Genomic DNA, 25,802 nt, shown 5'->3' with positions numbered 1-25,802 from the left:
GTATAAAACATTTAGTTTAGATAAGTTGAAATGTCACCCCCAAAATAAAAGATAGAAAACGGGGTATGTAGTTACTCACGTTCAAGTAATAAACTTGAAAGATTGATTATTTGGAGATTTGCCGGAACGACGAGTTTAACGTATGAAGCCTAAATAAAAGAAAGTTTTGGATTTAGAAAGGTTGTCTTGAAGATCTTTAAATAAAATAATTGTTGCAAAACTAATCAATTAAAGTTCAAGGTTTAAAATGTAACTATTAAAGAATTTATAATAATAACCCTTTTAAAAAAATGTAAGTTTGCTCAAAACCGGGTTAAAGTATCTAACCTTAATATTTACTTAACCAATGTTAAGTAATAAGGTGGGGAAAATGCTAAAATGCAAGTTCCATTAGGCTAAAGATACTAAAACGGGTTTTTAACGAGTGTTCGGGTTGTCGGTTCGGGTCTTCACAAATGGTCAAACCCAAAGTCAACTTTCCAAAATATTAATTGTTATGAGATAACTCATTAAAACATACTAACACTTAACCAAGTATGTAGATCTATTGTTTAGAACTAACAACGCACGTTAAGCGAGTGTTCGGTTTTGTCGGTCCAAACTATGTTATGAGATCAAGTTGGATCCAACTATTCCAAATAATTAAAATCAGTTTGTAAACTATTTTTTAAAGAAATATACAAGTCTTGATAGCTAAAAACACACTTGTGTGTCTTAAGCGAGTAAAAGTCGGTATAGTTCGGTTTGGTTCGGTCTCCATCTCACAAATAGTTCATAGATGGTTTCTACATGCCCAAATATCATAGAACTTGTATATTGGTTTATAAATGAAGAAAACTTAAATTTTACAATAAAAAAAAGTTAACTACAAGTCTTTTAAGCAAAAGTTTCGGTTTAGTTCGGTTTCTATCTCCCAACGAGTTCATAGATGGATTCCATATGCTTAATATCAAAGAACTTGTAAAATTATTTTTGAAACTCAAATCTAGCAACAAACATGTTTAAACAACTATTTTAACAAAACTAGTAAACAAAAGTTCGGTTTCCGGTTTGGACTAGTTTCGGTTAAACCGAGGTTAGTCTTATACAAACCCACACCATGGAACTTGTAAATAAGATGAACAAACTAAAGGGTTAGAAGTTAGTCATAAGTGATATGTATAATAAGTTATGTGTGTGTAAATATATATCAAGAACACGAAGTCCTCCATGAAGCCTTGTCTTATGACATTCGAAACTTAACCAACCAGAGTCGGTGAAGTAACAAATAAAGGAAACAAGGGGTGTGTATTATATATATGTTGTACCACCATATTCAAGAGTTAGTAATGTTAGATGAACAAATTAGAATGAAAGACTATAGTTAGTTTGACTTGAGAAGTCAAAACTTTAAGAATACATAAGAAATAACAACCTTGAATCTATGGAGTTTTGAGAGAGTTTTTGGAGATGTAGCAAGAGTAAAATGAAGAATATGGGTGTATATATATAGGGAAGGAGTGAAGGGTTGGGTATAAAGATTATTTTATGGTTTGCATAAAAATGAGTATGTTTAAATGGTCAAACAATGCATAATATAAAAAACAATATTTTATATATTTTATATATTTTAAATGACAAGATCCAATATTTTATATATTTGAAATGTTCGGGTTACAAACGGGTCGGGTTTACATAACAAAGTGACCCAAAATTGACGAATGTCACAATACGACCCCGAGACAAAAGACAGTTTTAGCTTGTCTCAAGGGGCTCATGCCCAGGATTTTTTGACTGTTGTGCCCATTGAAGGTCTTGGGCAACGGATGTCGGCAGTTGAATATAGAGCCATCCTTAAATACCGGCTTATGATTCCCCTTTTCCCTCCAGATGAATTATGCCCCATTTGTAAAAAAGCTTGTTTGGATAGATTCGGTGAGCATGCCCTCCACTGTAAGGAATTGCCGGGATTCAAGTATCGTCATGACTGGGTTAGAGATGTATTATGGGATGTGCTTAGACGTGTCGGGATCTCAGCCAAGAAAGAGGCACCTGTTAACTTTTTGACTGATCCGCGTGAGGGAAGATCTACCCTGCGTCCTGCGGATGTTCTTGTGTTTGGCTGGGCAGGGGGTAAGCATGCGTGTGTTGACCTCACTGGGGTGTCCCCGTTGGTGGGGCTAAGAGACAGTGGCTTCGTACCGGGACAGGCGGTTTTGAGAGCAGAGTCTAGGAAGGTTGCTAAGCATGAGACATCGTGTTTGGAGAATCAGCACGTGTTCATTCCATTTGCCTTCGACACTTTTGGATCCCTAGCTCCCGAGGCGGTTCGCTTCTTGGAGCGGGTGTAGAAGGTGGTCCACAGTGACTCGCAGAGCCAGAGGAACCAAGGATTTATATTTAGTAGAATAAGCTTTGCGATTCAAAAGGGGATAGCGGCGCAGCTTGTTACTCGCTTACCCATTATCCAGATATAGTTCGGTTTGTGTTATATATAAAAGGATCAATATTTATTAAAAAAAATAATAATAAAAAAATATTAACTTCTATGTAAGTGTTTTTGTTTTCTTTTGGGCGTCTCACTCTATCTTTCACTCGTTGAGTTTGATATCTTTTTGCGTTTAACACATGACACGAGTCCCCTTCGTGAGTTGATTTCTATGTTTGTATCAAGATTTATATTTAAGGGCTATCGACCCAAATGCAGTCGTCAATTTCATACACGGGTTTAAGTACATGCGTGCTTAGAACCTTTCCGTTACCTATTTTACTTTTAAGTTTCAATGTTAAAACTTGTTGTGACCAAATTATCATCCTACCATTCCTGATACATTTAGCAGTCATAGTCTCACTATGTTTAATGTAATATACACTTTCACTTTTATAAAAAAATTCAGAAAAATAAGTTATCCTTGGGCATTTGGTCTAGTGGTATGATTCTCGCTTAGGGTGCGAGAGGTCCCGAGTTCAATTCTCGGAATGCCCCGAAATTTTATTAATTTATCTTATTATTTTTCTAACTTAATACTTGGGCTGTAGTGATTTAAATATTTAATAGTTTGATAAACTCAACAATTTCTGATGATGAAACTCATTGCATAATAAGAACAAATGTAATAAAAATATGTTTTTAAAAAATCATTGAAGCTCCTTCATGCGGAAACCTAAAAACGGCACCAGTGTCATCACATGTCCGGATTGTCTCATAACCAAAGACGCATCGCCTCCAAAAACACACAAATGCTCTCTGATCATGAAATTAAACTAGGTATTGATTTAGAACAAACTTGTGAACAAAACTTAAAATAAGACATGTGAACCAAGATTAATAAAATATAGTTAAATATAGGTATCAAGATTCATTTGCTTAATATATGATATTAAAAGTGTACAAAAAGTGCAATTTCTTGTCTATTATCATGTTATATGCAACAAGCCTAAGGAATACACCTTAAGAGTTAAGACTCAAGAGTGCCCTCTTCTACAACTATACAAACCTTTTATAGAAAGCAAGTATTCACATTGCTTTTGGTACAACATGAGTTAAGAGGAGTTGTGTTGGTTTCCATTCAAACCTTTGAAATTTCAAATTCTTTTGTGTTCTTTTTATGCTTTTAACTATAGATAAATTATTCTAAAAACTAAAAACAAAGTACTAGCTTTACAAATCTTGACCACCTTTTGTTCCTTACCAACAAAGGAATTAAATTAAATATTTGTTAATATTTGTAAAATATCAAATATGTTAAATAAATATGATGAAAAATACTATTTATTAAAGTAAATATATAACATCATTTTTTTTAACAAAATGATTAATTGGTCATGAGTATCTAAATTTACTTTCAACCAATTTCCTTTTCCAATTATTTCTTTTATCACACAAAAAAACCACTTGCCTTAATTAATTTGTTTTTAAGTACATGTGAAATTATCATTTATAGTGAAAACTGGTCATTTTATCATTTTGAATTGTATTTGCTTGCTAAATGGTCACAAGAGAAAATAAAGTTAAAAGAACATAGTAAAGAAAACATGTTAAATGTTTAGAAACCATTCTTGAATGTTCACATCATGATACAATTTGTACAATTGGAGGATTTGCAGATATTTGTACATAAGGTGTATTGTTTTACTTAAATATGTTTTAACACTTTGTTGGCATTCACAAGACATTATGTGTAATTATTAATTTAATGAATAAAAGTACGGGTTTATGTAGAACTTTACGTCTCATACAAACATACCCACAAACATACCCAGTAATATCTCAACAAGTATAGATATAATTGTAGTTCGGTTTCCATCCTCACTTATCGCATCTTAAACGACAACTTTGTTATAGATCATATTGTTTCGAAACATAATAAATAGATAAACAATTTTGTTAAGAAATCTGAAATGAGGATTGTGGATCTATGGATATGAAATAAAAAAAAAAACAAGGCCCATATAACAATAATAATAATAAAAATGGAAGAATATGGCATGGAGAACATGAGTTCAACAAAACTGAACTTAAATAGGAGAAACCATAGGTCATGCAGATCAATATGAATCAACTTTGTTAACCTAAAAAAGAAAACAAATAAAAAAAATCTCATTTTGCAAGTTGTAAAAGTTCAAAACATTACTTGTTTAATTAAGGGCAAGGCTCTAGCTTGTTTTCGTCATCACGCCTTCTTCTGCTATAAGATTAACACGTTTACAACTTGATTAATAATAATAATAATAATAATAATACACACCAGAAACAAAATATATGATGCTAACCTCTGGTTCAGCTGATTTTGGCTCTTCTGCTTTGGGGTTTTCATCTCCTGTAGTAAAGCATGGCAACTCTTTAATCAATCTTATTTATTTAATCAAAATTATAATTTATAAGGTGTTGTAGAATAAATGAAACATTTCCTTTTATTATTTTAAAAAAAAATTAAATCCGTTATTAACTATCTTTAGTAATAATTACTATTTGTTATGCATTGATATTGTTTTGCATACGAATCGCAGCATGACCCGAACACAACATGGAAAAATTCAGGTTTTAGGTTGTCATATCTTATATGTAACATGTTTAATAAACAGGTCATGTTCCGATTGACCGACCTGCCAACTGGTTTAATTAAACATGTCAATATATCCACTAACCCGTTTAACCCATTTTATTACAATATTCCCACCAACATGATTAGCAAGTTTACAACTTGATTATTACCCACTAACCCGTTTGACACGTTTAGATAAATGGCTTAAACAGGTCGACTTCGGGTTAACAAGTTAGAGTTGATGTTTTTTTACACGACTTAAAATATGGGTCTTGTGCAGGATGTACATTTCAACCCGCCAACCCACAACCTGACATGATTGACACCTCTGGCGTGAACTGGTGCCACATTAATATATTGATAATGTTTAGCATTCGTGCCATTTGATGTGACAGCTGGCGTAGCATCAACTAGAGCCACATCAGATAGAATATTATAGTCATTGGCGGATCTTAGGGTGGGCCAAGGCGGGCCACAACCCACCTAACTTTTTCATTCACTAGTATAATTTTTCCTGAAAAAATCATAAAAATTTTTTATATGCATAGAGTTTTGCTCATCCAAATTATTGTTTCAAAATCCTCCGGCCCACCCATATTATGTGTTCAAGATCCGCCATGTTGGATTCTATTTTGTGCTATTTCCCTGATCAAGTTTGGACCATTCCACATTATTATTTTGGAAACTTAAAACAAATATTTGAATTGCCATATATGTAAAAAATAATAAGATTGTTAAATACCACCATCTTCAGGCAAATCAGAAGTCCAGAGAGTGAGATTATCTCTCAACAGCTGCATGATCAAGGTGCTATCTTTGTATGATTCCTCACTTAATGTATCCAACTCCGCAATCGCCTCATCAAACGCTTGTTTAGCCAAATGACAAGCCCTTTAAACAAATTTTAAAAAATATTTTTAAAAATTAATACCATACTCCATATATGATATAACATATTCCAAATCTTAAGAAAAAAAAATTAATTACTTTTCAGGAGAATTCATAATCTCATAGTAAAACACCGAGAAGTTTAAAGCCAGCCCGAGACGGATCGGATGAGTTGAAGGGAGATCTGTACTTGCAGATGCAGAAGCAGCCTATAAAAACATATATAACAACATTATATGTTATACTTTTATATATGTTAAATAATAAAAATGCATGCCTCATAGCCCTTTAATGACTGATCTGAAGCTTGCTTTCTTTCTTCATCTGTCTTGAACTCAGCAAGATATCGGAAGTAGTCGCCTTTCCTATTTGCGTATAAATCAAAAGAAAAAAAACATTAATTACTATTACATATAAGAACAAAAAAATAATATTTAGTTGCTAAACTAGCCCACTGCCATACTTCGGCTTGTAGTCGAACTGGACGAATACAAACAATTAAACGAACAGATTTTTGTGTTCGTGTTTTTTTATAGAGTGAACTGCGGTTGTCGTCCATGTGGTTTGTTCAAATCTACGGTTTTAGTCCAATAGTTTCAAATTTGTGATTTTAGTCCCTGTGGTTTCATTTCATTTGCAATTAAACCCAAATTCATTAACTTCGTTAAGCCTGGTCGTTTAACCCATCAGCGTGCCCCTCACTTGAGGGGCATTTTTGTCCTTTTTCTCCCCAAATAAACTCCAGAGCCGTAATTCGCAAGCCCCCCCTCACGTGAGGTGCTGGGCGTGTATTTGGGGAAAAAAAAGGACAAAACTGCCCATCACGTGAAGGGTACGCTGATGGGTTTAACGACCAGACTTAACGAGGTTAATGAATTCGGGTTTAATTGCAGGTGAAATGAAACCACAGGGACTAAAATCGCAAATTTGAAACTATTGGCTAAAACCGCAGATTTGGACAAACCACTGGGAGGAAAACCGCAGTTTACTCTGGTTTATATGTTTATGTCCGTTTGTTAATAGTATAAATAAAGGGTTCATGAACGTAACATAACTGAACTAAAACCAACTAAACGTAAATGTGAACAACAATGTGTTGGTCTAAAAAGTTATTAAAGCTAAACTTAATTGTAACGGGCCTAAAAGATTTTAACAATTATATTAGCGAATGTTCAAACAAACGTAAAATAACAACCATAAATGAATGCAAATGAACAAACATAAATGAACAAACGTTCACGAACATAATTGAACGAACAAGACATGTGTTCATTTTCGTTCTTTTATTAAATATACAAACTTCCCGTCAAATGGGAAATAGAAAGGTATAATTACCAAAGTTTGAAGAGTATATTTTTTAAAAAATTTACCCAAAAAGGCTAATTACTCAAAAGTTAATCAAATGTAAAGCTAACTACCATGATATTATCTTAATAACTCACATTTTGTAGTAGAAAACAGTAGCTTCTCCTGAGCCAGAAGATGGTATCAGATGCTTCTCAATAATATCAAGAATGTCACTGCAAATCTTGGCAAGCTCATCTTCAACCTTCTTGCGATAACCCTTAATCAGATTGACATAATTCTCGTTTCCTTTCGACTCCTCTTTTTGTTCAATTGACGACATGATTCGCCACGAGGCCCTCCTTGCTCCAATGACATTTTTGTATCCGACTGATAGCAGGTTGCGCTCTTCGACCGTAAGTTCAACATTAAGTTTTGCAACATTCTTCATACTTTCCATCATTTCTGTGATATAAAGTGAATCATGACATGGATATATTAATGTTATACCATGCGTCAATATAGTGAACATGTACACTGATGTATGTTAATAATGAACATATAATGAAGCTATTAGTGACATCATGCATGATTAACTTATATGTGAGACTGCATATAAATCTATTCTAAGCAAAGCAATTTCACTTCCATGTATAACTTTCTATAATAATATTATCTAACTTTTGTATAACTTATATTTGAGCAAAATAATAAGTTTATGGTTGCAGCCCATGGACGCAGTTAAGCTTAGACCAAACCACGTAAATCCTTGCATCTCGTGCTTGTTTATTTCTGCAGTTTGAATATTGTGTTTGTTTTGCATAATCGAAGATCCTAATACAAATTTGTGAAAAGAATATAAAGTTGAAATTTTCTCAACTGTGAGCATATCATTGTTTTGAGTTTAGATTATTTTGCCACTATAAAAATTTGAAATATTATATAGTTAGGATCAAATACAAAACGCTATTAACGTGAGACACGTACAAATGACTAGAGTAATTATATTAACATAGAGTAATTATTATTATTACGCAATAAACTAGAATAATTATTATTACACCAGTAACGAAGCTTGGACAAGAACGCCTGGAGGCTGACTCAAAATGTATTACAAATTTCATAAACTGGGGGGGGGATCAACTTTTCTGCCAAAAACGGATAAATTCATACTACGTATAAAAATTTTCAGGAAAAAAATGGTAAATTTACACTATCGTGCAAAAAAAAAAAAGTGGGTCGGGGCCCATGTATATATTGCACTACTTTATTTCGTTGCAGTGTAATAATAATTAATCAGGTTGTTTGTTTGCCCACCGCTACACAAATATATGCATACAAAAAATAGAAAATTTACGATGAATTAGATCAATCGTAACAAAAATCATGTATAGAATCATATTAAATATATAAACATGCATCATAATATTGATTTTCGTTTTGTATATTAAATCACAACCAATCTAACAACATGAGATCCATATTCCATATCACACACATGTTGTACATTAAATAAAAAAACAAAAAACAATAACGAAATGGAGAAATCACCATCGTAACGCTCGGCTTGTTCGGCGAGTTTAGCCGAGTAAACATGATTCTCTCTCTCTTTTTCGTTGGACATGTTGTTAATCTATTGATCAATATTGAAAATGAATGAGGGGAAAATTGATATGCAATGAAGTGGTAGATATATATAAGGTGGTTAAAATGATAGAGTAAGTTATGGAGGATGGGTAAAGACTAAATCTCAACCGTTGGATTATTATTATTATTATTATTATTATTATTATTATTATTATTATTATTATTATTATTATTATTATTATTATTCAGTTTTAAATATGGAATAGATTACCGCGCAATTCGTACGGATGTTTAGGGGTACCCTATTTTCTTGTTTTTTTTAAATTATTTTTGGAAAAAGGATTTTGTTAGGTTAAGCGTTTTACGGAAAATTCGTTTATGTTCGTTTACATATTGATAGAGAATAATTAAATATTATCTTGAAGAGTTATATGGTTAATGGTTTTATATTTGCTCATTTGTGTTCATTTAAGCATGTTCGTTTGTGTTTATTTACATTTGTTTATATATGTTCAGTTTTGTTTGTTTATCTTTATTCAATTATTTTCATTTATGCTCGTGAACTGCTCGTTTAGAAGTTAAACAAACAAACAGACAAACATAAACGAACACAAACATGTTCATTTTTTAAATAAACAAACATGAACACAAAATATGTGTTCGGTTAAATGTTCATGTTCATTCGGTTCGTTTGCTGGCACAAATATGCTTGATCTCATTTGTTATGTTTCCTTAGAATATTAAGATCAGCAAATAGTGAGTTGTTACTTAATCATGTTTATGACATTTGTTATGTTTCGTTATTTGTAAGCCTCCAACAAAGCCTACGAGCTTACTTTAGTACTCAATGTCCTATGCATATAACCCGGTATATTTCGCGATCTAATTGAGTTTAACTATTTTTAACTTTTATGTTGTATGCTTACATAAACTTTGTACAATCTGTAACTCGTTTGAGCACATGCATAAGTGGGGCCATGCAACTTATACTTGGGAGTAATGTTTCCATATTTGTGTTGTGGGCAATTTGTATGGGATATATTAATGATAGGGGTGTGTATAAAACCGTATTAACTGGATCGTAACCAAATTACTAGATTAATCAAACCGTTAAAAACCGAACCCAACAAAAACCAACGGGTGGATTTTGACTAAAAAACGAATTTAGGAGGTCATTTAGGGTTATTCTTATGCCCATAATTACCGAATCGGCTCACGATTTGGTAAATCACAATTAACCAACTCAATCTACTACCCTTAATCGATCCATAACCAAAAGATTTGGAAAAAGTTTTACAAATGAAAAATGGTAAAACTCGATTTAGTAAAGCCAAAATGAATAATAACAACTTATTAAGTGGTTAAAAAATTTTAAGCCCAAACTTTCAAGCCAGAATGCCGAATACATTATTTTGGGCTTACTAAGGCCCAAGCAGTTTATTAACAATCCATAATCAAACCGAATCAACTTATATTATATGACCTAGTAGTGTAATGTTGACATGAGTTTACATTCAGACATTACTTACTCTTTGGCTACGACTTCGAGTGCGGATTAATAGAAGGGATACAAATGTTTTAATGTATACATACACCTACTCAAAGCTTTGTATGACCATCTTATGTAACTATTTCCGAACTCACTAGCTTTATAACTAATGTATATTCGAGCATGCATTTCATGACACCTAATTAACGACACATGGGTTTAGCTTATGGCCATGAGCTTGCTTGAGAACAGTTGATTCACTAGCAATAGGACATTCGCATTGAACCCTAGACAACATTATAATGAAGCAAGCCCATATGAATATTAGACCCCCATAACCTACTATGGCTTTACCGTGACATACGGATAGGTAATTTGACTTAGACTTTGAAATTTCAAATGATCTATTGGTCCATATTATGTTAACTGTCTTAAACCGCATATGATGGCTACTCGAATAAAATCATACCAACATTACACATTTGTTAACTCACTTTGTTCCTAGACTTAGCAACTCATGTACATTTTTAACTTGTTATAACTTATAAGTACATATCTCATTGGTACTTTGCTAATGTATCTAGGGGTGAGCAAATGGGCCAGGCCCACAAGACCCAACCCCGAACTGTTTAATGGTGTTCTCAAAACTTGGAAACCGACCATATTATAAATAACCGAGACTTACCCGATTTATGCTCAGCCATATAGTAGCAAACGGGTAAGACCCGCGAGACCAACCCGGAATTCTCATGACCCAATAACCGACATATTGTAATATAATCGAGTTTGATTGGTTCGGGTCTCAAGAGTGTTACCCCGTTTATGCTCTCACCCCTAAATAGTATTATAAAAATCCCACCGACTTGTTGCCGATTAATCCCACTTGTCCAAAATTGGTTAAAATTGAAAACCGTATATCTAATATTCGGAATATATATATATGTATATTTATAAAATTTGCATATAAATTTCAATCCGATTAATCCTGATTAATCTCTAGTAATCCCAATTAACCACCACTCCCTACCTCACTGCCCGACTAACTCCTAACGAATTTTGCAACACTTCCCCTAATTATCAATTGCTTGTAATTTTTACCCTAAGTATTTATAATAATAATAATAATAATAATAATAATAATAAAGTTTTACCAAATAAATTATAAACCGTCAGATTTAATCTAACGAATAAAACTCTCTTGATTCCACATGCCACCCCTTAATTTAGTATCCTTAGCTTCCATGCATGAACCAGTCATCCATTCTCTTTGATCTTTTCAATTCTATTAATTATTATGCAATTCGTTCCTTTCTTTTAGCCTCTCATCACTTTAATCTCATCTCTCTTTATTATTATTATTTTCCCCCAATTTTCTCCTTTCAATTCCATGCCCACTACCTGTTCGACGTAATGCCTCAACGACAGTTTTCACTAAATCAACTGCTGTAAGCTCGTACACTGCTTCAAAACTTGTTAATCCAACTGGGTATTGATCAAATTCAATTGGGTATTGATCAAAATTTGATCTTTGGTCTTTGGATCTTGTTACAATGGAAGATCAAGATCTTGATGAACTGAGATTTGTGTGTAAGCTGTGTGATAAAAGGTACCCAAGTGGTAAGTCTTTAGGTGGACACATGAGGTCTCATGTGATCATGTCATCCGCAGCTGCGAACTCGTCTGAATCCGATGAGAAGTTTTCGACTTTAATGATCGATGGCAACCCGAATGCTTACGGGTTAAGAGAAAACCCGAAAAAGAGCTGGCGGGCGGGTGGATCGTTGAATTTTACGCCTCATTCGTACCCGAATGAGAAGTTTTGTAAACAATGTGGTAAAGGGTTTCAGTCTTTAAAAGCTTTGTGTGGTCATATGGCTTGTCATTCGGATAAAGATAGAAGCTTTAAAGATTATGATCATTCTTGGAGTACTAATGAGAATCTTGATTATAATGATAAGGTGGTTATCGACGGTTACTCGGATACTGAAGAGCCCGAGTTTGATCATGACCCGACTCGTGTGACGAGGTCCAAGTCCAAGAGGTACAAGAAAGTTGTAATTAAACCATACTCCTTTAAGTTCTCATTGACTAATAATAATGGTAGTAGTAGTAGTGGTAATAATATTCATTATAACTATGGATCATCGTCGGTTTCTGAGACGGATGAGCTTGAACAAGAGGAAGTTGCTTTGTGTTTAATGATGTTGTCGAAAGATTCCGCTAATTGGGCCGGTTTTAACTCGGTTGTCGAGTCGTCGGATAATAATTCGGCTGTTCTCGAGACGAAGTCGTCTTCGGTTGAAATGAGGATTAGTTATAATAATAATAATAATAATAATAATAATAGTAATAATGATAATAATAATACTAGGAAAGTTGAATCCGATATATCGGTTGAGGAGTTGCTAAGAAACGGTGACCCGAGCAAGAAATCGAAACGCGTTTTTGATAAAACCCGAGAACTGTCTTATGAGCAGAAACTTGAAATAAGACGGAATTTGTTTAGAGAAGTTGCGTATCGTGGTTTGTTAAAGAAACGAGCCCGAGACGATGATGATGCGTATACTCCTGAACTCGAGCGGGATGGACCGAATAAGAAACGAAATAAATACGAATGCTTAACGTGTAACAAGGTTTTCACCTCGTTTCAAGGGCTTGGCGGGCATAGACCGTGTAACAAAAGGAATATTTATAATAATAATAATAATAATAATAATAATAATAATAATAATAATAATAATAATGTCGGGTCGAAACATGAGAGTGGTGAAAATAATTTAGAGGGTGAATATGCGCATACTCGAAAGGCGAAATATGAAAAGAAACCGAAGGCGAAAAAGAGCAAAGGGCATGAATGTCCGATTTGTTTCAGGATGTTTAAATCGGGTCAAGCTTTAGGTGGTCACAAACGGTCTCATTTTCTCAACGGGTCGATTGATCATTTTGCAGCCATTGATCATGGCGCTCCGTCGTATTCGGATATGATTGATCTCAACCTTCCTGCTCCAGAAGAGGACTAAAACTAAATGGTCAAGTTGGTAACAAAGTTTAAAACTTTATGTTGATTATTTTTTATATAAATTAGAGAGGTTAAAAGTTAAAAGTTGATTTTTTTTTCTTTGGATTATGTTCATCAAATTCTTGCTATGTTTCTTGAAAACATGTTCAATTTTCAAGATTTTGATAAAAGGAATTGTGTCTAAATGTTTGGTGGTTTTAATATCTTGTGATGGTTTTTGGCTAGTGTTGTCATGATTTGTTTTACATTATTAGATTATGACTTCTTAACTTATGATTCTTGCATTGCACTAGAAGTTAGTGATAAGAGTAGTTAAGAGATATAACATCATGAGATTAGTCTTTATTTTTCTAGGATTATATGTTATTATTTTGTTGTTTATCCTAATAACCATTAGCTAGTATAATAATAATATCACCCACCCATGAGTAACAAAAATTTACCTCCAATATTTTTATATTTTTATTACATATAGTAAAGGAAAATTGGTTTTAAATAATCCAATATGCTTTATTGGCAAATAACAATATCAACTTAACAATTGGCCGGTTGTGGTCTCAACTAAAGGTGCATTTGTTTACAATGGTCTGTGATTAACAGAACCCTAACGTCGTTAGTTGCAGCTCGTCGGGAAAAACGTTTTTGACCGGAAAACTCACATTTTTTATTGGAAAACTCAACCTGAACACCACCACCACCAACCAATTACAACCACCACTTGAGCACCGCTAATTGACTTCGACGGTGGTTCTAGGGTTCCGACGACTACAATAACTGGGATTTTACTAGAAAAATATTCATAAAGGTCTAATCTAAAGTTATAAAGAGGTTTGGGTCGAAAAGATTGAGTGTCCAACAAAAAATGTTTTATGGGTAAAAACGTTTTTCCGGTGACCTACAACTAACGACATTAGAGTTCTGTTAGCCGAGGATCGTTGTAAACAAATACGCCTTTAGTTAAGACCGCTACTAGCCAACTGTTAAGTTGAGATTGTTATTTGTCAATATGAAAGTGTTCATATATTAACCACTATAGCCAGCGAGATGGTCTCCACAACCGCAACCAATACCACCATCGTGGCGCCGCCTTCTCTAACACCACCAACGGTAGCCAATACCCATGGCCACTAACAACCACTAAAATAAATACGAGTGAATCTATATTACTACTTTATATAATACACAACTTATTTCAACTCAAGCTAATTTTAGTGTGACCAAATTTTGACCTCAATCAAAATGTTATTTTTTTTTTGGTTTGCCCATTTGACTCAAAACTCATCTTCACTCAAACCAGCTCTATAAAGTCAAACCGGGTACAGTTGTCTTACCACTTACCAGCATATCATTTGGGCCTATGGGTTGCATGGGTCATGGGTGGGTTAACAATAAAGTTGGATAATTGGGCAAATAATTTGCCTTATAACTTTTAAATGCTACCAGAAAGTCCAGAAACGGTAGAGGTGCACAAATAGGTTATTGGGCCTAATCCAGTTCGGTTTAGTTAAATAAAGTCAAAATCAGTTTTCTGTTCAAACCGGTTCGGTTTGAAACTAGTTTTCTTGCGGTTCGGTTTTAACTGGTTTCAACGAAGGAGTTCTCAACCCGATTACAAACAAACTTTTGATTTGACTTCCAATGGATTCTGGCGTGATTCTGTTTCGTATTACAAACCGTTTTTCGCCCAACGATAAGAAATGGATTCTATAGTCATCAAACACAGATTATTTGTTTTGTTTTATCTAGTTCACTACACTTTACAATGCAAAAATAAAAATAAAAAATGAAGTCAGGGGTCTCGGTAAGAGCAAGCTCTCGATTTATTGGGGTAGAGGAAAAAATTTCCCCTCGTCCCACCCTCCCAGACCCTACTCAATGAGTGAGATTTTAATGTACATATTAGTTTGTTTAGTCATTAAACATGGCTTAGATAGCTCTCTTTTTCAAGGAAAATAAAACCCTAAAGTGAAACGAATAACATTTTGGCAATGTAAATCATTTTATGGGTTTCAATCTTGATATGAGTCGGTTTCGGTATTCTTGTACTACCGGTGCCAAATCAATGTTGTACTGCCATAACCGATACAATATTCAGTTTGTAAATTTATTCATTTTTCAATTTCGGTATTCCGTTACGATTCTGAAATACCTAGAAAACAATTAAAAGAAAAAGGTAGGGGGGTGGTTAAACAACTAAACAAGCTCCCCATTTATTTGGGCCTACACCATAGAGAGTATTCTCCACGACCAATGATTTGTTAGTTATTTATACCTCAATCTAACTATCTATATAATTGTCTATCATAAAATCTTACATGTCGCTCTTACATTGCTCCCCGCCCCCTCTAAAGCCACCAGATTGCTTGATTTATGAATAAAAAACTCTCATTGATTTAACCCGGTTTGACCCATTTAACCTTTACACGGGTCATAACATCTCTTGAAACCCTAATACAAACTTTGACTACCATCACTCCAACACTATACCCCTACCTAGAGGTGGTCAAAAAAACCGGTCCTCGAACCGGTTTGCCGGTTTAAACCGGAAACCGGTTTTTAAGAAAACCGGTTTTTTGTAAACCGGTTTGACCGGTTTACAAACCGGCGGTTTATATATCGGTTACACAATTTGGAGCCAAAACCGGTTTTATAACCGGTTATAAAAAAAACCGGTTTTTTTTAATAACCGGTTATTAAAAAACCGGTTTTTTTAATAACCGGTTTTTTAAAAAACCGGTTAACCGGTTTTTTTATAAACCGGTTTTTGACCGTTATAAAAAAACCGGTTAACCGGTTAAAAACCGGTTTTTTCCCGTTGAGTAACGGCCATATAGCCGTTTTTTATAATTTTTGACCGTTTTTTTTTTTCCCCATTTTACCCCCACAAACATCTATATATAGCTTAGGTTGGGTATTGGTTAGATCACACTCGATTATACAACTCCAAACGCTCTAAACGTTTATTACATACGCGATTATTTTGTTATCTCACGCTCAATTATACCACATTACCACTCCATACGCTCTTATTTCGTAGTCGATTATCATGGCCTCCCAAAGTGCTACTTCATCCGTCAACATGGGTGCCTCGAACACGGGAGAAACGGTCGTTCGGGTCATCCCCACGAAACGAAACCAAGATGTTTGGCAACATTTCGACCTATGCGAAATGTCTAACGGTACCCAAAAAGCTCGATGCAAACATTGTTTGAAGTTTTATGGCAAAGATGCAAACTCCACTTTAAGAGCGCATGTACAAAGGCCCTTTTGCAAGGCCTTGAAGGACGAATCGGGAAGTAGTTCGCAGCCGGAGATGACGAATCAAGGAACGGTGTTTACGTACGACCTTGAAGCGGTACGTCAAAAGTTTTCAAACTTTGTGATTCAAAATACACTTCCTTTCAACCACTTCGACAACCCTCAATTCACGGAGATGATGCAAAAGTATGTTCAACCACGCTACCAACACGTAAGTCGTTCGACCCTTAGAAGAGATTGTCTTAAAGCTTGGAAAAACGCTAAATCCGAACTAATTTCATACTTTTCAAACTTACAAACTGGTGTAAACTTAACAACGGATGTGTGGTCGGTACCTAATGGTTCGCCCGACTCATACATTTGTGTGACGGCTCATTGGGTTGACCCCGGGTCGTGGCAAATGATGAAACGAACCGTTGCGTTTCAATTGTTTGATTACCCGCACACGGGTAGAAATATTTTTAAACTCTTGGATAAAGTCATTCGACAATACAAGATTGAAGATAAAATCTTTTCAATTTCGTTTGATAACGCGTCCAACAATACGGCCGCGGTTGGCCATTTAAAATTAAAGTATAAACCTATTTGTGATGGAGCGTTTTTTCATAGCCGATGCATTGCACATATTATCAACTTGGCCGTGCAAGATGGGTTAAACGTGATCGAAAAGCAAAGAAACAATTTTAAAAGAATGTTACGAGATGTTTTTAGCAACAATAAAACATTTTCAAGATATAAAAAATTTTGTGATGAAGCTAATTGTCAATGGTTGGGGCCCAATTGGGATTGTCCAACAAGATGGAACTCGACTTGTGATATGTTTGAGAAAGCCATCCAACAAAAAGAATCACTAATTGCGTTTCATCAAATAATGTCAAGTAGGGGTAAATGTGCACCGTACAATCCTAGAAACTGGTTATTGATTGAGATCGTTACGGAGGTCCTTCAAATTTTTAAATCTTGCACAACTAGTTTATCCGGGGTTTACTATCCAACAAGCCCCATTGCTTTACCAAAAATTGCTGTCATGTGCACAAAGTTGAGTGAACTTCATTGTAGGGGTGCACCTTATTTTGATATGGGTGTAAAAATGAAAGAAAAATTTAGAAAATATTTTCAACAACTACCCGCTGTTTTGACATGTGCTGCTGCGTTAAACCCTTGCATAAATGTTGGTGGTGTTGAAGCTTTAATAGAAAAAATTTGTGATGAGCTAGAGTTAAACGACGATCAAAACCCCTATTATAACCAAACTTTAAAGAATGCTTTCAACACCACCTTGTCTAACATGTATGATGTTTACCTTACAAAATACGGGTCGTCTTCCCAAATTCATGACTCGTTAAGAGCTGTTGCCCAATCCCAATCCCAAACCGACCTTGAAATGGGGATGTACTACATGATTTGGGAAGACGCCGGTAAACGTCAAAAGGTAAACACCCCAAGCAGTGAACTTGGAAGGTATGGTGGTACCAACTTTGTGAAACACATGACTCCAGATGAATTTAGAAGTCTTGATTTGCTGGCTTGGTGGAGAGGTAAGGAGGATGAGTTTCCGATCCTCGCCGCCATGGCCAAAGATTTACTAACGGTCCAAGCTTCCACGGTAGCTTCGGAGTCTGCTTTTTCTGTTTCTGGCAGGGTTATATCGATTAGGAGGACTCGACTCACTCCACCAGCTGTAGAGATGTCTATTTGCTACAAGGATTACTTGGACTCTTTAAATAGGGCACAACATCAACGCTCACTCGAGGGGGAAATGGACTATGAGGCGGGCTTGTATGAAGACGAGGTCAATCAAGGACACACTCAACCAATGACCGATGAAGAAGCCGCGTACGACGATTACCTAAGGAATAGCTCGGGATCGGGTAGCGATGAAAATAATGAGTAAGAAACAGCAAGTTGTTAATGTAATCGTGTCTAAGCATTCTTTAATGTTTGTATTTTTGAGTTACGAATATGCGATAACGATTTAATGTTTGTATTTTTAATGTAAAAGCTATAAATGAAAGTTATGTATTTTTGAGTTACGAATATGCGATAACGATTTAATGCTTGTAGTTACCGGTTTGCCTTGTAGTTACCGGTTTGTTTATACTGTGAAAAAATAATGGTTATTTAAAAAAAAAAAAAACCGGTTAACCGGTTAGACCGGTTATTAAAAAACCAGTTAATAAAAAAACCGGTTTATTAACCGGTTCTAACCGGTTCCCAAACCGGTCCTAACCGGTTTGACCGGTTATGGTTTTCATACACAAAAACCGGTTATTAACCGGTCCGGTTATTAACCGAACCGGTTTTTTTCCTGGACGAAAAAAAACCGGTCCGGTTAATAACCGAACCGGTTTTTTTAAAAAAACCGATTTGTGCACCTCTACCCCTACCCCCCTTACAATTTCCTTCAATCGAATATAAACCAAGGCATGAAGAGGTAGGTCCCAGCAGAGCCCAGTTGGTCCCGCAAGACTCACCTTGAACAGGGACGTCTGCGCAAAGGCCATCTGCTTCCGCAGGACCCACCATGCTCAGAGAACCTTACGCGCAGTACGCAAGCTATACACGCAGGGAAAGCCTCCCAATGGTGAAGTACCCGCCTGTTCCCGCAGTTGCGGATACAAGCCATCAGGGAAGGCTACCCGCAGACAGCAGGGCTACACGCACAAGACAATAGATACTTCAGTAGTCACATGAAGGAATGAGCAAGACGGGAACAATCCCGCCAAAATGAGCCAGTCCGTATGATTCTGAAAGATCTTCTGTACTATACCTACCAAGGTATGGATAGGACAGACAATCTGACCAGAACAGCCCATGAGCCAATCACAGGGTGACAGCTCACCGACAACAGTACGAGGAGGAGCACCGTCTAGTACTGTTTGTCACTATTAGCCGCTGCCTACTCACCAACCTTTACTGCAGGGCTGTGCGCAGCCTACAGTTGGTGAAATAATGTTACTGTTGGCCGTAACCTATTCACCAACCAGCATGGCCTGCGTATAATCCACAGTAGGTAGGACGTGCATAATCCACAGTTGGAGGAATAGTGCAGCCGACATAGTTACTGTTGGCCGTAACCTATCCACCAACCAGTATGGCCTGTGCATAGTCCACTGTTGGTAGAACAGGAATACTATTCAGCCGGCTGTACCTTCTAGAAAACCTACCTTCGGCTATAAATACTCCAACATCTTGGAATGGTAAGATCATCTGCTATCCTGTGATCTAGCAATCTCTTAATATACACTTATATTCAGAGCAACCTAGTCTGATTCTCACGCCGGAGGGTGGTCACAAGGAGGAACCCCCCCCCTTCTCAGTGACGAGCTTACGGTGTTTGTTTTGCAGGTCCCCTGAAGAACAACCGTCTCTGTTGGACCTCATTCTCGTGGGAAACATTACTTAACCCCCAGATTATCTATAATCTGCACCGGGTCACTTAGTGTTTCTTCATTGGCGCCATCCGTGCATAAAAGCTAGAACTAATTTAGTTTTTTCGAATTTTCTGAAGAAATGGTTAACGTTACTCCGGTCCAAAGGCCAGTAACCGACCAAGAAACCCCGGTAACAACCCCAGCAACTGGGGGGAACACCGGCGGTTATACAATCCTTACGAACACTACCCCGACTACCCAAGCCGGGGCAAGTGGAGTAAATATTCCACTGGGGTTCACCGATACCCAGCTGGAAAAACGAACGAGGGTCCCTCGCCAAACACTAGACCAAGTGAAGGCGTGGGCCGAAGAACGTCAGAAAGAGTTCCAAGCTGAGTTGGACGAACGCTTGCGTTCAGTTCAACAGGCTGACGAATTCGGCAGTACTCGCCAACACCTCATTATGAACAGCGAGGGCGAGTACTCAGACGAGAGGGAGGAGTCCGATACCGACGCAAACCCTCGCCATAAGGCGAAAGGGAAGCGTAAGGAAACGGACTCCCAGCCAAAAAGGAATTTTGGGGAAGCCTTTAAACCAACAAATGCGGAGAAAAACCCGCGTGACTTCTCCAAAACCTTTAGACCAACTGCTACGAATGCAGGAAAGTCAAAATTTGCAAGGGACATTGCGGAAGCAATTGCCCCAAGAAGTGCCAAACAAATGTCCAACATTGGCACTTATGATGGTCTATCCGACCCAGATGACCATTTGAACAGGTTCATTGCAGGGGCTACTGTCAGTAACTGGACGGAACCCACGTGGTGTTACATGTTCCAGATGACTCTGGTCGGAGCAGCCAGGGCATGGTTCGACCGTTTACCGGTCCACCACATATATGACTGGGCGGACTTTCAGAATAAGTTCAGCCAGCACTTCAGCCAGCAGAGGAAGTATACTGAAGAGCAGTGGACGATCCTCAACTGCGTGAGAGAGGAGGATGAATCTTTACTAGACTTCATCACCCGCTTCAACTCCAAGAAACTAAGTCTGGGCAACGTAAGTGAAGATCTCGTTCGCGCCGCTTTCATCCAGGGCGCCGAATACCCAGAGCTTATCCGCACATTAACGGGTAAGGACGGCATGCCATCCACATGGGATGCCATCATGACGGCAGACAAGCGCTTTGCAGAGACGGAGAAGCAGCTGGGAAGAGATCTTCCCCAGAGTACTCACCTCTACACGCAGAGGACAAGGGAGAACAACGTTAGGACCGCCCGGCAGAACAAAAAGAGGCGGCTAGATATTTGGCAGTCAAGGGTAAACTTTGACACCTCATCCAGCTCTCGCCCTCTTGTTGGTAGAAGGGACAACACACACCCTTCAAACCGAAAACACCGGTGGACGCCACTCACCAAGAGCGTCACGGAGATATTTGCCACGGAAAAATTGCCATGGCCAAAAGCCCCATTGATCCGGCAGAAACCTAATGCGGATCAAAGCAAATCCTGTGATTTCCACGGGACAAAGGGTCATAGTACTGAAGAGTGCACATCCCTGAAGGATATTGTTGAGACATTTGTGAAGGATGGAAGACTTGCACATCTCGTGGCATCAATCAGGAAGGGAGGAAGAAATGACAACCGGTACAGAGGTAACGGACGAAAGCCCGTCGACATCAGCATCAACATGGTTCATGGCAAGGTCGGAGGAAGAAAAAGACGAGCGACAGAACCATGCGCGTGGAAGGAAGCTGAGGTGCGCTTCCCGCGAGTGCCAGGAGGCCCCAGCAAAGAAGGCCCCATCGTCATCAAAAGCCAGCTGGGGCATTACATCACTTCCCGCACTCTTGTTGACAACGGCGCTTCGTCGACGGTGATGTACAGGCAGTTCTTTGACAAGCTGGATGATGAAGACAAAGAACGCTTGGAAACGGTCTACGCTTCAATGGAAGGGTTTGATGGCAGCACAGAAACCCCCCTGGGTATCCTATCTTTCCCTGTTACTCTTACCGATGGGAATCATTCACGCACAGAGGACGTGGATTTTGTCGTGATGAGAAAGCCACACCACACGTACGACATCCTATTCGGAAGAGACGGGATGGCAAGATTCAACGCCGTGGTATCTTCAGTCCACGGCATGATGGGATGGCCAACAGCTGAGGGTGTAGCGATGATCACTGGCATTCCCCAGGTATGCATCGCATCTGTCTCATCTAAACCCAAACCAAAAATGGCTAAACCAACCATCACCGAACCGGAAAAATGGGCCTTCAATGGCAAATACCCCGACCAGGCCGTTACCATTGGACCAACAATCGTTGATCCCACCCGCACCTTACTCAAACGCCTACTGCAGAAAAACGCTGACATCTTCGCGTGGACACCAGCTGACATGACTGGTGTACCCCTAAGTAAGGCGGAGCATAAGCTCAAGTGCGATCCGGCTGTTACGCCAGTCGTACAAAAGCGCAGAGTAATGGGGCCTGAACAAACTAACGCGTGTAGAACCCAAGTCAAGGAACTCCTTGACGCATGCATCATACGCGTTAGTAGATATCAAACATGGGTTGCAAATCCCGTAATGGTACCGAAGAATGACAAACAATGGCGCATGTGCATAGATTTCAAAGATTTGAACAAAGCATGCCCCAAAGATTGTTATCCGTTACCAGAAATTGATCTTAAGGTGGATTCGTTTGCACCATTTCGCCTTAAATGCTTCTTGGATGCGTATAAGGGGTACCATCAAATCCACATGGCCGTAGATGACCAGGACAAAACCGCGTTTCGGACGCCCGATGGTACATTTTGTTATAAAATGATGCCCTTCGGACTTAAGAATGCAGGGTCCACGTACCAACGCCTGATGGACAAAGAGTTTCATGCCCAAATCGGGAGAAACTTGGAAGTCTATATGGATGATTTGGTCATCAAAAGCCCCGAGCCAGAAGCGATGTTGAAAGACATTGAAGAAACTTTCAACACGCTCAGAAAGATAAACATGAAGCTCAACCCGAGCAAGTGTTCATTTGGGATGGAAGAAGGGAAGTTCTTGGGAGTCATTGTTACTAAAGATGGCTTCAGAGCGAACCCTGAAAAGGTCGAAGCCATTGTTAAAATGGAATCACCTACCACCATCAAACAGGCTCAGACACTGAATGGACGACTAGCCGCACTTAATCGCTTTTTGGCAAACCATGCAGATAAGTCGTTTCCTTTCGTGTCAACATTAAGAAACTGCTTAAAGAAAACGCACTTCCGCTGGACACCAGAAGCGGAAGCAGCTTTTCAGGAGATTCGGTCACGCCTGATCGAACTCCCAACACTTACAGCACCACAAGCGGGAGAGGAGTTAATCCTATACCTTTCCGCAACAGATAGAGCAACCGGGGCAGTACTGCTAACAGAACTAAAAGGCATCCAGATGCCAATCTATTATGTTAGCCGTGTACTAACAGACGTAGAAACCCGGTACTCTACCCTCGAAAAATTAGTCTTAGCACTTATACACGCTTCACGCAGGTTAAGACGATATTTCCAGGGCCACCCAATCACCATTCTCACCAACTTCAAACTCTCAAACGTTCTAGGCAAACCCGAATTATCGGGACATCTAGCCAAATGGGCAATTGAATTGGGAGAATATGCAATTAAGTACAAGCCAAGACCAGCCATAAAAGGCCAGGTCCTGGCCGATTTTATTGCAGAAGTCCCCGCTACGCGGGAGAAAGAGTGCCATGAGGAGGCTCAACCCTCCCCAGCACAGGACATCAACGATATCTGGCGACTCTATACTGATGGAGCAGCCAACAACGAGGGTTCAGGCGCAGGGTTAAAATTAACCAACCCAGCGGGCCAAGAATATACTTACGCTATTCGGTTGGATTTCCCAAGTACGAATAACGAAGCCGAATACGAAGCATTCTTGGCCGGATTGAGAATTGCGCGTAAAATGGGAGTGAAAAACTTGGAAGCCCACGTGGATTCCATGCTGGTGGCCAACCAAATAAATGGGACGTACACGGCTGTGAACGACACAATGGCCCTGTACCTCGCCCAGGCAAAAACCCTTATGCGTGATTTTAATGATTGTAAAGTCATACACGTTAAGCGCAGCGAAAACAAATCTGCGGATGCGTTAAGCAAGCTTGCATCACTAGCCTTCACCCACTTGGGAAAGGACATCCGCATTGAACTCCTCGAAGCACCATCAGTCCCGCACAAGGAAATTTGTGTCATCCAAACCGGTACAGAAACGTGGATGACACCAATAATAAATTACCTTGCAGCAGGAACACTACCAGAATCAAAAACACAGGCAAGAAAACTACGCTGTAAAGCACTAAATTATCAACTCATCAATGACAACCTTTACAGACGTAACTTTCTTGGCCCACTTTTAAGATGCGTGGACAACCAAGATGCTGACTACCTCTTAAGGGAAGTACACGAGGGCATCTGTAGAGTTCACGCAGGTCCCCGCGCTGTTGTGGCTAAGCTGAACAATGCGGGATACTTTTGGCCGGGGATGCATATGGATGCACTGGCATACACTAGAAAATGCAGGTCTTGCCAGCTTTACGCACCCAACACGCATCGCCCGAAGAACGAACTTGTTCCAGTCACTTCTTCGTGGCCATTTCAGAAGTGGGCCATCGATGTGACAGGCCCATTTCCCACAGCAGCAGGAAATGTTCAGTTCCTAGTGGTAGCCATCGATTACTTCACCAAGTGGATAGAAGCAAAACCTTTAGCCCAAACAACCGCAAAACATATCAAAAAATTTATTTGGGAATTTATTATTTGTCGTTTTGGACTTCCACAGAATCTGGTGAGCGATAACGGCACCAACTTTGCTGACAAGAAGCTACAGCAGTGGCTGAAAGAACTTCAAATCACCCACACCTTTACCTCAGTGGCACACCCGCAAGGTAATGGTGAGGTGGAAAGAGCAAACAAGAGCATCGTCGATGGCATAAAGAAAAGACTCTTGAAACACAGATCCGGCTGGGTGGACGAGCTCCCGCACGTCCTTTGGGCAAACAGAACGCTGAAAAAGGCCAGTACGGGGGAAACCCCGTTCAGTCTCACTTATGGCACTGAAGCCATGGTCCCAGTCGAAATTGGTTTACCCTCACCAAGGGTCTTGATCCAGCCAGAAGACAATGATGCGGAAAGACGGTTAGACCTATGCTAACCGCGGAACGCAGAGACTTAGCCGCAGTGCATGAAGAAAATTACAAACGACAAATGCAAAAGTACTACAACACGCGGGTAAAACTCTGCAACTTCAATGAAGGAGACTACATACTGCGTAACAACGAGGCTTCAAACCAAGAGCGCCCAGGAAAGCTGGCCCCGGTCTGGGAGGGGCCATACATTATCAAAGAAGTCCTGGGAAAAGGCGCATACCGGCTTGAAAGGCTCGATGGCACTCCTATCCCAAGAACATGGAATGGAGCTCAATTACGCAAATGTTATATGTAGATCAATTCCAAACTTGTAAAGAAAAGGCCTAGAGCCACTTCTAATGGAAATGATTCTCCTTACACAATGTGTTGATAGCCTTACCTTTAACTTATGAACTTCCCATGTGCCGGTATTCACCGCACCAATGCGTGAAGAAGTAAGTAGTTGCGTGTGGAAGGCGGCAAAACCCGCATAAACACAACGCTAAAAATGTTAAAAAGTTCTAAGGAAAACCTACACGCAGGTTAGTGGTAAGTAAAGTTTAGCCATCCTTGTAAGTGCAAGTGACGGTCTTACCCGCACAATCACAAGCAAGGAAGCAAAACTTCAACCTATCATCTACCACGTTCAAAGGTTAACTTATTCTGAACACTTAGAAAATTTCAAGGAAAAGATGAGGAAAACTT

General features: G+C 38.4%; 2 protein-coding genes and 1 non-coding gene across 3 annotated transcripts; 2 read left to right on the top strand and 1 right to left on the bottom strand.

The window, feature by feature from the left end:
- Positions 1–2,893: 2,893 nt before the first annotated feature.
- Positions 2,894–2,965, top strand: TRNAP-AGG (transfer RNA proline (anticodon AGG)). Its single transcript has one exon. It is a non-coding gene; the product is annotated as a tRNA-Pro (tRNA).
- Positions 2,966–4,527: 1,562 nt separating this feature from the next.
- On the bottom strand, positions 4,528–8,820 carry LOC143557198 (14-3-3-like protein GF14 iota). The gene is made up of 7 exons (XM_077046326.1): positions 8,748–8,820; positions 7,355–7,661; positions 6,190–6,277; positions 6,012–6,121; positions 5,767–5,915; positions 4,753–4,799; positions 4,528–4,551 (listed from the first exon to the last, which is right to left on the bottom strand). The coding sequence occupies exons 1-7, from the start codon at positions 8,818–8,820 to the stop codon at positions 4,528–4,530; spliced, it is 798 nt and encodes a 265-aa protein (XP_076902441.1).
- A 2,804-nt stretch (positions 8,821–11,624) lies between these two features.
- LOC143557189 (uncharacterized) lies at positions 11,625–13,308 on the top strand. Its single transcript, XM_077046317.1, has one exon. It carries the CDS (start codon positions 11,823–11,825, stop codon positions 13,290–13,292), a length of 1,470 nt encoding a protein of 489 aa, XP_076902432.1. The 5' UTR covers positions 11,625–11,822; the 3' UTR covers positions 13,293–13,308.
- The last annotated feature ends 12,494 nt before the right edge of the window (positions 13,309–25,802 follow it).

Source organism: Bidens hawaiensis, unplaced genomic scaffold (assembly GCF_021521415.1).
Source record: "Bidens hawaiensis isolate Kalapana, Puna unplaced genomic scaffold, B.hawaiensis_p1.1 tig00018846_1, whole genome shotgun sequence".
Lineage (NCBI taxonomy): Eukaryota > Viridiplantae > Streptophyta > Magnoliopsida > Asterales > Asteraceae > Bidens > Bidens hawaiensis.
The sequence above is the reverse complement of the archived record's forward strand: the minus strand, read 5'-3'. Positions and strand labels throughout refer to the sequence as shown.